Consider the following 19,335-nt stretch of genomic DNA (forward strand, 5'->3'; position numbering starts at 1 on the left):
ATATATTTTGCACTATGTATGACACGTACATCTTCTCCCTAGAGTCATCGGGGAGGTGGTCCCGTATCCTTGTTGTGGCTGGCAGATGATGGACACCGGAAACTACTGATGTTACACGGTGTCATAGGCATCCTTGTGTGAAAGTAACTAAACCCTGTGGTACCAATAAGATGTTCTAATGTCTAAACTGAGTGGATTTATAAGCGCACGATGGCTACATACTAGTAGACCGCATCCCCCACTTTGTCAAGGTCGGTTGGAAGGGGTTTGACCTTACCCACCTAAGTACAGAGGGTTATATGCTAGGTTGAGTTTGATTAGCTTGTGAAATGGGTTCACTATCGACGGACAAGGTAGTTTTTGTGTACCATTAACGAGGCGGATAGTGAGATCTTTTGCAATCGCTTGGTCTTGCACACAATGGGTGGTAACCAGTGTCGGAAGTGTATTAGACCCTGGTGATATTTCCAGATTGAACCATACTGAAATGTGGACTTACTGAGTAGGATTTGCATGTTCATCATTTGACTCATACATTCATTCATCCACTATCCACTCAGGCTGGTGGTGCGTAATTAAATCATTATGTGTACCTTCAAAATGGTCATGATTTTGGAGTTTATCACATTGAGTATAGCTATCCAAATCAGGTATGAGACTTGTTTGGATAAAAGTCCCTTCTGATGAACCCTATGGCTTGTGATACCGTATACTATCATCCCGACTACACACACCAGCTTTATTATTCCTTTTCCATCATATGCTCTATAATGGAATACATAATTTGATTATCTTGTACATGATGATTGACTATTCTTATGATTCATGATCGTTCGTCTGAGTAGTATGCCTAAAATTGGTTACATGATTTATGATAACCTGACGAACTTTAATTTATACACACACACACACACACACACACACACACAATCTTTTTTTTTTGTTAGGTTGTTAGCTTGGTAGTGATAATATGCTTGGTTGATAACATGCTCACATATGATAACATGCATGCTTGGTTGATAATATGCCAGTGGTTGTTTTGAATGTCTTTATGGGAGTGCCTTGAGAAGCTGTGTTTTACTCCTGGTATGAACTAGACCCACGAGCTGTGGTTTGCTCATACAGATGATTTACAATTTCTTCAGGATGCATTTAGTAGAAACGCGTGCCTGCAAGAGTTTTAGGGGCTTTGTTATCTATTCTCCCTTTTCGGATGCACCATCTTATATGTAACATGTCAAACATGTTCGTTTCTTGGATATGTGTTGATACCATTTATTAAATATGCAATCACCTAATCAGATTAACCATTCCAAAGAAAAAAAAAAACTCCCCCACCATGAGTTGGGTTTGGCGTTCGGGAAGTTCGCTAACCGTTCACCAAGTTCGGGACTTAGGAAGTAGTAGGGCCTGAATTCTGGATTTGGGGCGTGACAATTTACCTCTAACCAAACAGGCTCTTAAGGAAATTTATACTTAAATATAAGTAGGATAATTTCTACCTTAGCTTAATAATTCATGCTAGACATGAGCTTGTACAATACTAAAAGCCACAATACAAAGCTACTAAGCAAATTTGCACCTTTCAAGCTTTTGCCACCTTCACAACAATAGGACTTCTCACGTAGTGCTTACCATCTGACCATATCAGCTTCCCAAACACATAATCATCAGCCACACCACCTTGCTTAGCCTGTAGGCTAACCTCAAATGTTTTTTCTTCACCAATCTTCTCAAATTTCAAGCTCATGGGCTTGATTGATACAGAAATTCCTGGCGGTGCATGGATGCGGGCCGTGTACGTACTTGGGTTTCCCACATTCTTGACTGTCCTACTTACAGTAGTCAAGCTAGAGAGATGAGGAATAGTTATTGAAGGGTAATTAAAGTTCAAAAGATTTAAGGACTTTTGATTGCATGCGTAGGGTTGTTTAGTGAATTTTGCGAATTGAGTCTTGTTGTATCCCTTGGTGCAGAGGAAATTCAGGTAGTCCTCGACGGTTAGATCATAGACTAAGCCAGGGTCCACTGCACGGTTAGGATGCACATGTCCTGAGCCATAGCTGAAAGGTGTGGCCTTAGATAAAGAAGAGTTTCTCATGGGAGATCCTGTGTTGTCTTTTGTTCGTGCAGTAGTCATGATTGCTGATTTGATCGCTGATGGGCTCCATTTGGGGTGGATTGCCTTGAGAAGGCCTGTGATGCCGGCAATATGAGGGCATGACATGGATGTCCCAGACATTACATTGAAGAGAACTCGTCGTGGATCAAAAGGTAGATCGCTGGGTGCAACGTATTGGGTATAGGCCGCGAGGACATTGACTCCAGGTGCAGTAATATCTGGCTATATAGATATAAAAAATCCATTAATGGATGGAATGATAAATTAACCATTTACACTAATAGAAAAGCACTTAATGTTTTTGTTTAGAATTCAGATCCTCTGCATGCTACAAACAGAAAATCCTATTTTCTATGGTAGTGATTGGTTCAGATCATCACTGTTATTGCCAGCACTGCTAGAGATGGGGGTAGGATGCAATTAGCGTCCAATCTGGTGAGCCACATTGAAATTAAAACTAGACATGGACCAATGAGTCGAGTCATAACTCAGTTGAATTTCCTTTGGTGCTGATTACCATGTTTCCTTAATATTTAAAATGACAAGTCATATGTTTAAATATTCTTCCTTTTGATTTACTGAGAGGTTTATTTATTTATTTTAATGAGTCAACCGAAATTGTGTAAGGTAGAGTCACATGACCACATTGATTTTTCTCCATGTCTCCAAGTCTTTGAAATAAAATCTGATATTTCCTTATAAATAGAAGTGGGCATCGAGTCGAGTTGGACTGGATTGGGTCCAACTCGACTCGGTCCAAAATTTTCAATGAACTGACCCGAACTCAATCCGATCTGGGACCGAGTCCGGGTCATCTGACTCCATCCGATCCGTTGCACTGCTAGCCTGATTCGAACCGAGTCCGACTCGGTCAGGGGAACCGAGTTGGATCAGGTTAGCTATGGTTCGGATCGAGTCTTCTGTTTTAGTCAAAATTAAAGAAAACATCCATTAGGACACGAATCTAAAGCATAAATCCAGGAATCGAAGTTTCTTAGACCTAAATCCATGGTTTCTAATAGCAGAAATCGTCGCATTTCTACTCAAAATCATTTTGAGGAAACACATACATTGCAGTGATTTGAACCAATAAAGATTGGAGAGATGACAGGATTTGAAGCATTACCGTGAGATCCAAGCCATCGATTGGTGAGATTTTGCAATCGGAAAGTGCGATGAGATTCAAATCCCTTTCTATCATTTTGGGATATTTCGCTCTCTAACCTTGGTCAGAACGAGATCTCTTGAAATTGCAAGTGGGTTTAAACTTCGAGCAGATTTCTCTGATTGGATTGACAGAAATGGAATCATGGGGTGATAGAGGCTTAGAACCGTCGGATTCCGGACATGTGTGATCGGTTTAACAATTTCGTATGAAAGTGTTCCCGCCAGGTGTAGCGTTTTTGCCTCTAACTTTTTATTTTTTGAAAATTTAAAAAAAAAAAAAATTCATCATTAAAAAATTCGTAGGGCCCACCATAACATTTATTTTCCATCCAGTCCGTTAATAAGGTCACAACTACGTGGATGAAGAGGGAAAACAAATTTCGTATTGATCCGAAACTTCTATGACCCAAAAAGAGTTTCAATGATAGACATTCAACCCCCCACTGCTTTTTTGTAGTGTATTCCACTTAATCCGAAATCGCCAAATGGATGGACGGTTTGGATATAACACATACCTCATGGGACCCACAGAACTTACTGAGGTCAATGCACCAGCTGGTGCATGTTACACCTGCCCATCAGACTTCCTCACGTCTGTTAGTAGTCAGACTCAGAAATCAGAGGAAGCTTGCATACAGAGTAACACAGTACCATAAGCCTACTAAGTAAAGTATGTGGGACCCACCATGATGTATTTATTTTATCCACTCCTTCCATACATTTTATAATTTAATTTTATTTTCAGTACTAAAAATCAATTGTATACAAAGCTCAAATGGGCCACACCATAGGAAACAGTGTGAATTGAACATCTACCATTGAAAAATTCTTTGGGGCGATAGAAGTTTTGGATCAAGCTGATATTTGTGTTTTCCCTTCATCCATGTCCTTTTGATATTATGAAAAGGTCAGGTAACAAATGAACGTCATTGTGAGCCCTAGGAAGGTTTCAACGATGGAAATCATTATTCCCACTATTTCTTGTGGCATGGCCCAGTTGAGCTTCGGATATGTTTCAATTTTGGTCTCAACCGCTAAAATGAGATAGAAACGCTGATGGACGGTGTGGATAAACAACATGAATTCATGGTGCGCCCAACATAGTTTACTTAGTACGATAAAAGCGTACTGCGTAACGCAATCCGATTTCGAAGTCAGAACGGTGCTCGAGATGCCGGTTGAGATGACTGAGGAGACGGATTGGCTACTCCTACAGCTACTAGCTAATGGCTGGTGGTCGGTGCTCTGTGGACCCACCATCATGTATTTATTTCATCCGCGTCGTCCATCTATTTTTCTTGATCAATTTATTGTATTAAATGAAAAATGAGGTATATCCCAATCTCAAGTGGACAACATTATAAGAAATAGTGTTGAATGAAAGTTGTGTGGATCAGATCCAATCGGATCGGATCGGTCCAGATTGGCCATTGATCCGAACTCGACTCGATATACGGTCGGATCTGAATGGGCGTACTCGATTCGACCCGATCCTAACCTTCGGATCAGATCAAATCGGGTTGGATTCTGCCCAGCTCTACTTATAAAAAGATCAACAATATATATTCAATCATAACAGGCTGGCAACAAACCTGCCCAGATATTCAACTAGTCATGCCATAGTTCTAAAACTCACTTGCGGGACTTGAAAGTTGGCTGAGTTGACCCAACTCAGTGATATTTTGAGCTGAGTCTCTAAGAAACATGGCCATGAGTGTGACTCAGTTCAGACTCAGCAAGAATTTTTGAGTCAGCTCGACGACTCAGCCAACTCAATATGACTCAACATGACTTGAACCAAGTCCTCCAAAAGCTCTCACCAGCAATCCACATGCGTCAGTTATGCTTTATTTTCCTATTAATATACTTATGGATTATAATGATTTTAATCTAAGACTCATTTCAATCTTCCAGTTGTCTTGACCCGACCCGACAACGAGTCCAGTCGATTTTTAAGTTTTTGAACTATAGAAGGGTCTACCCTATTCAAAATTTTGATTTTGCCTTCCCCATGGGACAGTAAATTCGGGACTGAGTAACTCAGTACCCTGTAGTGTACGTACTGAGTAAACTCAGTGGGGGCCCACAGGTGATGTATGTAACTTATCTATGCCGTCCATCCATTTTACTAGCTCATTATAGGCATGACCACAAAATTGAAGTATATCCAAAGCTTGATGGACCATAGCACAAGAAACAGTGGGAATAACAGTGGAACGACAGTTGAAACCTGCCTAGGTCCCACAGTAATGTTTTCCTTTGTCCTCTAACCCGTTCATAAGGTCAAACAGACATGAATGACATGAATGAAGGGAAAACACAAATATCGGTTTAATTCAGAACTTCTGTAACCCCAATAAACTTTCAACGGTATGTTTTCAATTCCCACTGTTCCCTGTGGTGTGGTCTTTAGATATGCATCAATTTTGGGCTCCTCCACTAAGATCTGAAAAAATGGATGGACGGTGTGGATAAGACATAAAAATGATAGTGGACCCCACAAAGGATTTACTCAATACACAATCACCTCTTAGGTGAGGCTTTGCCTATTTACTGAACCAGATTGAATTCACACATATATATGGGCCCCACTCATAGCATTTTAGTACTCACCTTGAGGATCTCTGGTGTGATGAGATTAGGCCCCTGTGATGAGAATGCAGCCATAGTAGGTGTGGGCTTGATTCCAAGCTGCGTGGTGGGACGGCTGATATAAGCCGTTGGCGAAGCAGTAGATGCATTGTAAGACAATAAGGCAACTATATCATCCCAATCGATATTTGCAGCTGGAAGAACATGAACGTTGGCCAGTAAATCAGTATCTGGCTGATTCACGATTATCACCCCAGCGCCACCTGCCTTTTTGATTACCTCGCCAATCTCCAAACTATCGATGCGTCCACCAATGCAGGCAACGATCTTTCCTTTCACTTTCTTAGTATCCAGTGTCCCTTTTTCACAGTATTGAGCATCAATAGCCGTTGAATTGGCAGATTTAGCATCAATGGATATGATCAACGGATAGGATTTGTCTGCCAGAAGGGATGTTGCTGAGAGGCTCTGTCCCTTGATGTGCTTGTTATTGCCGAGGTGGACGTATGATGGGAATTCCCTATCCATTGTGCTGGCTCCTACAGTCATGATCCAAGGGGCCACGTTCTGAACCGTACCATTACCTGGGCCTTCGTTGCCAGCAGAGCAGATGACGGGGATTCCTTTTATTATTGCATGGAACGATCCGATCTCGCCCCCATTTTGAAGATAATCGGTGTATATCTCATTCGGACCGATAGAGACTGATAAGATATCGATGCCGTCGTGGATAGCGGCATCAAAGGCTGCGATGATGTCCGCGTCAAAGCAGCCAGGCCAGCAGACTTTGTATGCGGCCACACGTGCATTGGGTGATCCGCCTTTCGCTGTACCGTAGCCATAACCGAAGATGTTTGCTCCTGGGACGAAGCCACCACCAGCCGTTGAGAGGGTGTGGGTCCCATGGCCATCGGTGTCACGTGCCGTTGAGAGTGTGGCGTTGATTGGGCCATTTTCTGCCTCGTAGCCTTTCTTAAAGTATCTGGCTCCGATCAACTTCCTGGTGAATCCATCCATTTGAATGATCAGGTACAGTAGCTATTAAAAAAAAAAATCAACTTCAGTATAGCAACTCGCGCTTGGAGTTAGAAAGATTCGGCCTTCGCCGCACGACGTCATGAATTACGGCGAGGATCATGGTCGAGACATGGTTCTTCTCGATCAGGTTTACGTGTCTGAGAGAATTGGTGGGTCCCACGATCATGAATGATCATGATCTATAAAAAATCTTGGGTTTCCAGATTCATTTGGGAAACTTACACCTGACGTAGCTTGCGGCAAAGGTTTGTTTTAAGAGGGTATTTATATAATTTGTAGGTGATTCCATCCGTGTGCTTTAACAACCCACGGTTGAGATTTTGTGTGCTTCCTAAGAGACAAGGATGGTCTACATATGTCAGCTAACTATTTTTTTTTCCTTATCATAAAAAAACTAGTTGCATGTTACAATGTGCACTGCCATGTGTCAGGATTTGCTTATTTGTCAATAATGATCTCTATGTATGGAGAGTTCTCTAAAGATAGAATCCAAGCTATATTAGGAGACTTGTTAGATAATAGTCGTCTATAGATCAGTGTTGCTTTAGATAGTGTCCAATCTATGAAAGTTGTTAGAGAAGAATTCTATTTATGCTGCGAAGCCACCACCAGCCGTTGAGAGGGTGTGGGTCCCATGGCCATCGGTGTCACGTGCCGTTGAGAGTGTGGCGTTGATTGGGCCATTTTCTGCCTCGTAGCCTTTCTTAAAGTATCTGGCTCCGATCAACTTCCTGGTGAATCCATCCATTTGAATGATCAGGTACAGTAGCTATTAAAAAAAAAAATCAACTTCAGTATAGCAACTCGCGCTACTCAACCTATCAGTAGCTAATCCGCGACCACGAAATAGAGGTTTGATTTTAACCTTAATAAATCACGATTTTCGAGGCATAATTAAGTTCTCTCTAAAAGAGGCGGATTGCATCTTGCCACTGCCTAGACAAAATCGATCATAATGACTAATGTAAGAGATCATATCCTAAGAGTAAGATCAAATATAAGTCATGTTTTTTTTCCAGTTAATTTTATGATTTTCAGTTCATTTTAGAGTAAGATCCCAAAAATTTAGACATTCAAAGCTCAAGTAGATCCACAGTCGGGATTAAACGTCCACTATTAACAAATTCTTAAGGGTCATAGAGGTTTTGGATTAAGCTGAAATTTACATTTTAACTCAAAATGCAAGTTTGTGTAACCTTATGACATGTTGGATTGCAAATAAATGTCACGGTGGGGCATAGAAAGGTTTCAACTGTGTGCATTATCATCAGTGCTGCTTCCTATAGTGTAGTCCACTTGAGTATTTTATCTTCCTCTTTTTTGGGTTCATATCCTGAAATGAAATGGAAAAATGGATGAACGGCCTGGATAAAGGCGTTACAAGAAGTTCAACTTGAGTCGTGCCTGTCACAGGTGGTGATTGAACATATATGGGTGGAGAGGCTGTGCAGATTGGGGAAGTTAGAAGGATATGGATGGGCTCATCGACTGGCAAAGTTACGGTCAGTTCGGCTTGGAAGATTTGTAAAACACTAGGAGATAGAAAAAAGTGGGTTAATTAGATTTGGCACGCTAAGCTGCCACCGAAGGATTACTTACTCGGAAAGTACTTCATCGGTTGTCCCGATTAATCAAATAGTGCAATCAAGGGGAATTCAGATGGCTTCAAAATGTTACTGCTGTGGCCCAACGTTGGGCTCTGCTTCTGATGAAAAAACGTTGGACCATCTGTTCTCAAAGGGAGCACTAGCGAACTAGGTGTGGGTCCATTTTAACACCGTTTGAAATTCCTATGGGGGCGGACCATGGAGTAGCGGACAAGGCCCATTAATGGTGGATGAGAGCATCCAATTTCAAGATTATACGGGGGCTCGCCCCTTGTCAGATCATTTGGGAGGTTTGGGACGAGCGAAATGGAAACCAGTATAAGGGGAATCGGGTAAATGTTGCTACCGTAATATCCAGAGTCTATATATGGATGAGGAGGATTGGGGCTTCCCTCCCAGTTCCAAATTATGTTAAAGGGGCAAGGCATATCACTCTTCAAGCAATAGGGATTGCAAAAGTCCATCAAATGAAACACTCCTTGAAGATTGTCAAGTGGAAGAAGCCCACCAAGGGTTGAGTTAAGATGAATGTTGACAGCTCATCACGGGGTAACTCGGGGCTCCCAGGAGGTGGGTGTGTGTGCAGGGATCATGAGGGAAGATATCAGTTTACGTTTTCTTCAGGGTACAGGTTCGGCTCTAACAATTGGGCCGAAATCAAAGCGTTAGTGGAGGGGCTATCTATTTGTGTGACCAGGGGCTGCTCCAAAGTGGAGCTGGAAAGTGTTTCTTTTTGGTGGTAGACATGATCAATAGAGCGTGGCCGTCCATGTAGAGATGTGGTACCAGTGGTACCTACGTTAGGGTCAGTGTAGTTCCGAGAGAGGTTAATATGGTGGCCGATGGAATGGTGAGATGGGGCAGTGACTCAATAAAAAAATAATAATAATAATAAATAAAAATAAAAAATTAAAAAAATAGTGAGGGGTAATTTCATCTCAATTAAAAAAAAAGTGTCAAGAAACTAGTTAGGACATTTGTTTAAACCTTTTAATTTTTGGTGCGTTTTTCAAATACCACAAAGTCAGTATCCCAAAAGATAATGGAGGAGGGAATCTCACTCATTTTACTCGTCCAAAAGCACTTGTTTTACACGTCCAAAAAGCACACTGGAGCATTTGAAAGCGGACATCATTTGGTAAAGTCAGTAGTTGCGAGGAACTCTGCAGTAAACCCAAAAACAGCTTCTTTTTTTTTTGGAAGAAAGAAAAAGCTTTATTGAGCCAAAGAAAGCGAAGCTATACAGGATATTCAACTTCGAGCAGTCCCCAAGCTCACATAAACCCCTGCCCCAAAAACATCTTGATTATGAAGAGAAGCAATCTAAAATTAGAAGAGAAAATTACCTGTTACAACGAACTCCACCATTACTATCACATGATCCCTTCCACCTCTTTGGAATGGTCCCCATTCCATCATCATTGAAGCTCTCCGATTCCGGCCAAACCCCCGAATCGATATTCCCAATGATTATATCTTCGCCAAACCTCGCTTTCTGCCACAACGATGTTTCAGGAATCTTACCGTTCTTCTCCAGCCCTAGGAACTCCCAGGACCGAGTCGTGTGTAGCTTCGCCATCTTGTTCCTGAAAACCGATATAACATCCGGATGCTTTGATATCTCCTTAGCTTCCTCCGCTTCTAAGTTTGCGGCGAAACCGTTCACATGCTTCGTGTAGGAGTAGAAGATGGCATTTTTTGCCTTCTCTTTGCTCCCGACAAACGAGTCCAAGAACTCGTGGTGGGAGTTCGTGACTCGTTCGTAGTCGATGGAAGAAGGTTGGGAGCCATGAGAGTGGGCTCCAAAATACACGACATAAGATTTCTTATTGCTAGCAAATGTGGGTGTTTGGATGAAAGAAGAAACACATATCAGAAGAGGGAAAAGAAAGAGCTTTGTAGCCATCATTGCTGCTTCTTCTTTCTTGAATTTCTCTCTCCCCACCATGCCTTCTTATAATGGGCTCGACGTGGCATAATCGTTAATAAGTCAATATAATCACCGTATTGTTGGTGCGCATCATTTTGAAGGGAGCATGCATGCCGAAGGTCATGCTGATAGATTTATGGTTGATGGGTGTGATTAGAGTGTTAAGATTGTAAAATTAGTTTGATTTTCCGGCATTTCTGATTCCACGATGGACCCCATGATTTGGACGGACAGGATCACTGCATTTACGGGGTCGATATGTTGGGTGAATGAGTCATCATCACTTGAAGTAAATGGTTGTGAACTATCACCACAGTCTATCCTTGTTAATGAGTGGAGTACATTTTAAGTGGGGCCCACTTTTGACGGCCCTTCCGGTTCACACGTTTAATAGATGCTCGGATTGTGTGAATTCACAGAGAATTCCTGTGACATAAGTCCACGCCACAGCTGATGACACCGGCTGACATCATCCAAGAAAACTAAGAAAAAAAAAATACCAATTTCCAACAATAGGACTTTAATCTCCACTGTTTTCAATGGTGTGGTCCACTTGAGCTTTCGCTACTACATCATGTTTTGTTGGAAAATTATAGATTTGTATTTTCTATAAAATATGAAAACCGAAAATTCAAGATGAAATAGAACAAGGAAAGGCTGAAGCACGTTTGAAATGCAGTCCTTAAAGCATTATTTGCCCCTACTCAAATGAATCAAGTATACTGAAAGGTAACAGGCAAACCGCTTCTGGGATACGACGAACCTGATGTAGGTCTGTATTCAGCAAACACGAAGGCCCACTAATGGAAATCGGTTACACAGTCTGACAGAAATAAAGAAAAGGAAAAATCCCAGAAAAGAGATGAAGAATTCTAATATTAGACCACTGCACTGGTCTGTTCTTCAAAAGTTGGTTCGGATGAACCGTTCTTAGACCACTCTGTTGGTCTGATCTTCAGGCAATGGTTCAAAAGAACTTTTGCTATATTGCTGGAGTATATGGTCAGTGGGCTCTGATTCGTATGGGTCTGCTGGAGTGAGTTGAGATGGTTTGGAAACTCATCCAGACTCTCTATTTATAGGTTATGGTGGCTGTGGGGTTATGGTCCAGAGATATAAATTTCATTAAGCCATTTCTACCTGTTGGAAAACTAGCCGTTTTCTAACTGTTGTGCATGCCTCATAACAATAACTGTATGATGACTGTTGTGAGAGTTAGCTAGCCGTTTTCTAGCTATTGGGCTAGCCATGCAGCAGTTACAACATGGTTCTGTAATGAATTGCATAGCTATTACACATCTGTTGCAACAGTCATCTCCAGCCTCTCTATATATAATGAGGGATTTCTTTCTCAGTCCTCTAGTCTCTCTGCCAATCAGCCATTCGCCTTAGCTACTTAGTCGCACCGCAACTCATACATGTCTCGCTTCGGTTCGCGTAAGGTCGCGAAGCAGCAACCCTCTGCAACACGATGCGGACGTGCGAAGTGCAAAGTGCGCCACTACAGCCACACTGCCTCAGATGCCCATGCCCTTGCACCGATCACGCGACTAAGACCGAGACCGAGCTTGTGCCCGTGCCGGAGACCAAGCTCGAGAGCTAGCACACGCGGGGGTGTTCTAGTCCTTGGACTAGGTAAGCAAATATTATAGTACTCCACTATTTTCATTTAAACCTAAAAAACTTTTCCTCCTTTTCCAATGTGGGACTATTCCCAAAACCCACAAAAAAAGTGTTTTTTCAAACTTTTATAATATATATATATATTGATTTTAAAATATTTTTATTAATAAAATAATATATATATATATATATTATATTTTATTAATAAAAATATTTTAAAATCAATATTATGCAAGAATCCCCCACTTGATTTTTAAAAATATATTTTTTTCGATTAAACATTTCTACCAGAATAATCAGCTTATATGCATAAAGAAAGATATCTTTCGATTTTAATCTTCTCTTAATGTAAGTATCTCAAAACTCTATCGAAATGACTGGTAGCTGCAACGTTAAACTCCAGTTATTCCTAGTAACAAAGTCGGGGAAACTACATACATATTCGCTATGTGTTATTAGAGTTCCCACAATCTTGTTCGACACAATTAATGGCCATGTGCTTACCCTAATTCGTGAACGATTCCGAGAGAAAACTCTTAACTCTCATGAGAGACGACATCATCTCTACGTTCATATAGGTGAAATCCTTCTAGTGTCTTCGTTACTATAAGACACTTGTCCTTTAGACTGGATTTCATTAAGAGTTCTAAGACTCAACCCTCTTTCGTAATGCTCAACACTTATTTATTATGGATGAGGTTTTATAATTTAGTACTGAAAAACTTTTTACATATCAGTGACTTGTTCTTACCCATTAAACCCGAAATTAGAGATTTTCTAACTTTAGGTTGGGTTACCATTACTGGTGGAACTTTAGTTGAAGAGTTTCAACCCCATCCATCTAGATGTAGCCTTTACTACCTCTCTCGGTAGAGGTTTGATAAAAGGTTTACCAGGTTATTACTTGATTTCATATAGGAAATAACAATGATTCCATCTCGAATCAATTGTCTGATATAATCATGTCGAAGACTTATATATCTAGACTTACCATTATGTGCCGTTATAGGATCGAGCTAATGTGGCTTCACTATCACAATGTAGTGACATAGCCGATACAGGCTTTACACAGAAAGGGATTTCTAATAGAAGATCTCTTAGCTACTTAGGCACTCAGCTTCTTTACCTGTTGTAGCCAGGCCTATAAATTCAAACTCCATAGTCGAATGCGTTATGCAGGTCTGTTTCTTGGATCCCAAGATACAACTGCACTTCTTAGGGTGAATACCTACCCTGTAGTAGACTTGTTATCCATTGCACTCGATATCCAGCTCGCATCAGTATATCCTTCCAATACGGTAGGAAACTCTGAACAAAATAATCTTAAGTCTTTGGTTGCTTTCAAGTAACCAAGGACTCTACTAATTGCATTCCAACGTTCAGTACTAGGGTTACTAGTAGCCTACTAAATTTACTCAAAGCATATGCGATATTAGGTCTAGTGCATTGCATAGCATACATAAGACTTCCTATAGTACTCGCATATTCTAGTTGTGCAAATGTCCTTCCGTTATTCTATTTTAGCTTGATACTTAGATCAAATGAGGTTTTTGCTTCTTTTATATTTAGATGGTTAAACTTATTTAGTCTGTTTTCAATATAATGAGATTGATTTAAAGCATAATCCCCACACTGTTTTTTAACTTTGATACCTAAGATGTGGTATCAACTTGTCCAAGATCCTTTATTTTAGATATGAAAGATAAAAACCTCTTCGTTCACATCTTCCATTTTATTACTTATTATTAATATGTCATCAACATATAGACAAATAATAATCATGTAGCTACCATCTACTTTAGAATATATGCATTTATCAGCTACATTATGTATGAAACCAAGTATTTTAGAATCAAACTTCTCATGCCATTGTTTTGGTGCTTATTTTAATCCATACAAAGATTTGATTAATATACATACTTTATTTTCATTTCCTTGTACAACGAATCCTTTAGGTTGTTCCATATATACCCTCTCATTGAGGTCACCATTCAGAAATACAGTCGTTACATCCATTTGGTAGATGTGAAGATGATGTATAAAAGCTAGCGCAAATAATATCTTAATGTATGTTATCCTAGCTATAGGAGAGTATGTGTCAAAGTAATATATCCCTTCTTTTTTGTCTAAAATCCTTAGCTACTAGTCAAGTTTTAAAGGTTTGGATAGTCTCATCAATGTGATATTTCTTCCTAAATACCCACTCGCAACTATGGGTCTAGAACTTGGAGGTAAGTTAACTAGTTCCCATGTTTAATTTGACATTATGAATTTTATTTCATCATTTATAGCTTCTTTCCAGAAAGCTGAGTCTTTAGAGGATACAACCTCTTTATATATTTTAGGATCATCTTATACAGTCATTACTATAAGTATTTTTCTTATAACATTTTCTCTATCTCATTCTATAAGATGAAAAATGACGTGTTACGAGTCTATGTAGTCATCTCCTAGACTCTTATCTATTATTGTCATTTGACTCCTACGAGGTTCAACAGGAACTTCCACTACTTGTGGAGCTGTAGTATTTGGTTCTCTATCAGGAGTTTGAATTTCATTATCCTTTGACTCCAAGGATAGTGAGTTTTCAAAGAACTCAATGTCTCTTGATTCTATTATAGTATTAGACTCTAGATCTAGAAGTTTATAAGCTTTACTATTTTGTGCATACCCCAAGAAGGCGCACTTAATAGCTCTGGGTCCTAATTTAGTTCTTTTTGAATTAGGGGTTCTGCAATATGTAAGACATCCCCCCACTTTTAAATATCGTAGGTTAGATTTTCTTCCTCTCCATGTTTCATATGAACATATTTTATATTTTTTAGACGAAATTCTGTTTAGTATATGACATGCTGCAAGCAGTGCCTCACCCCATAGACTTAGTGGCAACTTTGATCTGATTAATATTGAGTTGATCATTTCTACTAATATTCTATTTTTTTCTTTCAGCTATTCCATTTTGTTGAGGTGTGTATAGCGCAGTACATTGATGTATTGGTCCATGTTCTTCACAGAAGTTATCGAATTCATTGGAGAAGTATTCTCCTCTTCTATCGCTACGGAGAATTTTTATCTTTTTATTTAATTGATTCTCTACTTCTATTTTATATATTTTAAACATGTTCAATGCTTCATCTTTACTCTTTAATAGGTATACATATACATATCTAGAGCGATCATCAATAAATGTTATGAAATACCTTTTACCTCCACGAGTAAGAATGCCGTTTAACTCACATATATCACTGTGCATAAGATCTAATACTTAAGACGATCTTTCAACACTTGGAAAATATTTTTTCATCATTTTGGATCGTATGCACGCTTCACATTTATCGGTTTCATTATCTGTGTATGAAATTAAACCATTATTAGCCATAAACTTCAAGGTATTATACCGTATATGGGCTAGTCTATCACGCCACAGTCCAACGGATTCAACCATATACGCAGAAGTGCTACTTTTATTTAGAGAAAATTTGACTACACCGTTATAAGAATATCCCTTTCCAACAAAGTTCTTAGTCTTAGATATAATCAGTTTTCCTGACTCGTACACTACCCTTATTCCTGCTTTACCCAGAAGGTCCCCAGTTTCGCCTCATGTCTGGGACGTGCAGGACAATTGTCAGAATCACTTTCTTTCCAGAGGTGAATATTAGTTCGACGGATCCTTTGCCAACAACCTTCGATATAACTTCATTACCCATTTAGATTTCTTGACCATCGGTCAATTCATCATAGGTTTTAAAGGCTGATCTATCGTAACACACATGTACGGTGATAGCAGTATCATACCATCAACCAGGAACCTTTCCTTGGATAGTATTCATCTCAGTGATCATGGCCACAATATCACCTTTTTCTACTGCAGTTGCCTCTTTTTTAGACTTGCAATATCGACATATTCGAGCATAGTGCCCGTTTTTCTCACGGACATGGCATAGGCCTTTAAACTTTCCGTTCTTCTTTTAGGTGTTTTTCTTGAATTTTTCTTTATTGGGTTTCAGGGAATCGTCCTTCTCGGGATTCTTGTTATTAGTGTTCTCTACTACATATACCTTGGACGAGGCATTCCCGTTGTCATTCTTTTTGTTGCGATTGCGGGATTCTTTCTCAATTTTGAGATGTTTCCAGATTTATTTCAGTATGTAGTCCTCAGTCTTATGCAGCAACTTCTTTCTATAGTTTTTTCACTTCTTACTATAGTTTTTTCACATCGGTAGCAATTAGGCGATTATAGCCTCGACTTAGAATGATTTAGGAAGATCAATTTTTATAGCTTTGATTTTGTTTACTATTAGCTGCAGTTCTTGGATTTTGGGTAGTAGCAATTTGTTATCTACCATGTTGAAGTTAAAATACTTGGCGATGAGAAATTCGTTAGTACCTTCTTCTTTAACCTTGTATTTAAACTCTAGAGCGGTCCAGATTTCCTTTGCTGATGATATTTGTATGTACAGATCGTACAGACAGTCGAAGAGTGCATTCAAAATGTGTCCACGACACAGTAGTTCGTCTTCAGCTCGTTTAGTGCGGGCAGCTTCCTGTTTAGGCGTATCTTTGTCGGATGCTTCAGGTAATGATTACAGATTTGGATCTAAAATGTAATAGATCTTCAGCGCCATCAGAAAAAAATTGACCTTATCTTGCCACCTTGTAAAATTGTTCCATCAAACTGGTCAAGACGAATCAAGTCCTGATTCATCAACTTGATAGATGATACACTATCGGCTTCCATCACAAATAATGCTTTAAGATTGTTGAAAAATTATAGATTTATATTTTCTGTAAAATATGAAAACCGAAAATTCAAGATAAAATAAAACAAGGACAGGCTGAAGCACGTTTGAAATGCTAGTTGTCCTTAAAGCGTTATTTGCCCCTACTCAAATGAATTAAGTATGTTGAAAGGTTATAGGCAAACCGCTTCTAGAATACGACAAGCCTGATGTGGGTTTGCGTTCAGCAAACACGAAGGCCCACTAATGGAACTCTATTACACAGTCCAGCAGAAATAAAGAAAAGGAAAAATCCTAGAAAAGAGAGAAGAAGAATTCTGATATTAGACCACTGCATTGGTCTGTTCTTCAAAAGTTGGTTTAGATGAACCGTTCTTAGACCACTCTGTTGGTCTGATCTTTAGGCAATGGTTCAGAAGAACCTTGCTATATTGCTAGAGTGTATGGTCAATGGGCTCTGATTTGTATAGGTATCCTAGAGTGAGTTGAGATGGTTTGAAACTCATCCAGACTCTCTATTTATAGGTTATGGTGGCTGGGGGGTTATGGTCCAGAGACAAATTTCATTAAGTCATTTCTAACTTTTGCATGGCTCATAACAGCAGCTGCATGCTGATTGTTGTGAGAGCTGGCTAGCCGTTTTCTAGTTTTTGGGCTAGTCATGCAGCATTTACAGCATGACTCTATAATGAATTGAATAGCTGTTACACATCTGCTGCAACAATCATCTCCAGCCTCTCTATATATACTGAGGGATCTCTCTCTCAGTCCTCTAGTCACTCTGCCAACCAGCTACTCACCTTAGCCACTTGGTCACACCGCGACTCGCACACGTCTCGCTTTGATTCACGAAGGAGCGACACGATGCGGACGTGCGAAGTGCAAAGTGCACCACTAACGCCTCTACAGCCACATTGCTTCACATGCCCACACCCTCGCACCGATCCCGTGCCCGAGCCCGAGCGCGAGCGCACTTGCAGGTGTTCCAGTTACACAAGGTCCATAGTCCTTGGACTAGGTAAGCAAATATTATAATACTCCACTGTTTTCATTTAAACCTAAAAAAGTTCTCCTCTTTTTCCAATGTGGGACTATTCCCAAAACCCACAAAAAAAAGTATTTTTTCAAACTTTTATATAATATATATTTATATTTTATTATTAAAAAATATTTTAAAACCAACATTATGCAACATGTTTGAGCTTATGCTTGTTTAGAAAAATGGATGGACGGTGTGGATAAAACACCTACATCATAGTGTGGTCGACAGAGCTTTGAAACAAGCTAACTGGATGGTGTTGGGATTGCTAGCCAAACAAGTCTTTCGTTCTGGTCGTTTAAGGATCGTGTGGGATCCACTATGGTTTATGTGCTTTATCCACTCCATCCATCCGTTTTGCCAACTCAGTTTAGGAGATGATCCCAAAATTGAAGGATATCCAAAGCTTAAGTGAACCACACCATAGAAAGCAATGGTGATTGAATGCCTACCATTGAAAACTTCACAGGGCCACAAAAGCTTTTAAAAAAAAGAAAAGAAAAAAAAAAAAAAAAAAAAAAAAAAAAAGACAGGTGGGGATACCTACCTGGAATTTATTGATAAAAAGCGATATACACTCATTTACTTGGCGCAGCTCTACAAAAAAACAATGCACCTTGCCTATTTTATAATCACTCCACAACTATAGCTGTACATGAGTGGAGTTAGATTGGTCAGCTTGCTTGACCCAACTTTAATGAACTTGTCTTGTCCTGGTTTAATATTGTATTAGAACCGAGTCGAGCTAGTTTTTGGAGGTCGAGAAAATTTCGAGCTGAGTTCAAGCTTGCGTGAGCTCAACTCAACTTGAATCAAACCTCGACTCGAATTGAATCGGCTCAGTGACTCAATTATTTGGATATTGATGTTACTTGCCAAGTGTTTGATGAAATGACCTAATGAAGTGTTGTTTTGGGTGTGTACATTCTCTGCAGGATTGATTGGTGGCAATGAAGGAATGAATACGAAATAAATCACTACAAAAAAACTTTATATTATAAGACTGTCCTCATATCTAGATTTTAATGCTACTTGCGGATTGATTGATGAAATACATTTAAAGTAATATTACTTTTTTGCATTAAGTAAGAAATTAAAGATGCATTTTGTGTTTGTAAAAATGCTACACATGCTTGAACTCGGCTTGAATTGACCCAAGCTGCTGATCGAACCAAGTCGAGCTGGCTAGTCAGGATTGAGGACCGAGCCGAGCTTAGCCGAGTTCAAACTGGGGTCAGCTATTGGACAAGCTGAGCCGCCAAGCTCACAGCTCGACGCGGTTCTACTCATATACAACTCTATTAACACAACCCAATATACAAAGAGCCTCATAAGAAGAAACTACGAAGACACAATTGTGTGCCTAGCAGCCCAGAAAAAGAACTAATGCGTAGGGACCTATCAATGGGGAGACCTTGACACTTTCCAATTTCTAAAATGATAGCCCACTCCAGCATTATATATCAAGCACCTGT

At 39.8% G+C, this 19,335-nt stretch overlaps 1 protein-coding gene across 2 annotated transcripts in view; it reads right to left on the reverse strand.

Moving 5' to 3' along the window:
• Nucleotides 1-1,460: 1,460 nt before the first annotated feature.
• LOC131231567 (subtilisin-like protease SBT5.3) overlaps nt 1,461-19,335 on the reverse strand; it is an 85,292-nt gene continuing 67,417 nt past the window's right edge. The window contains exons 1-3 of one of the 2 annotated variants that reach the window (XM_058227802.1): nt 9,873-10,493; nt 5,903-6,881; nt 1,461-2,344 (exon numbers count right to left, since the gene is read on the reverse strand). In XM_058227802.1, the coding sequence (XP_058083785.1) occupies nt 1,586-2,344; nt 5,903-6,881; nt 9,873-10,474 (2,340 nt within the window). In that variant the 5' untranslated portion in view covers nt 10,475-10,493 and the 3' untranslated portion in view covers nt 1,461-1,585. Of the gene's footprint in view, nt 2,345-5,902; nt 6,882-9,872; nt 10,494-19,335 lie in introns of those variants that run through there. The other variant, XM_058227801.1, reaches the window with a different exon arrangement.

The sequence above is a fragment of the Magnolia sinica genome, chromosome 17 (genome assembly GCF_029962835.1).
Source record: "Magnolia sinica isolate HGM2019 chromosome 17, MsV1, whole genome shotgun sequence".
Classification (NCBI taxonomy): Eukaryota; Viridiplantae; Streptophyta; class Magnoliopsida; order Magnoliales; family Magnoliaceae; genus Magnolia; species Magnolia sinica.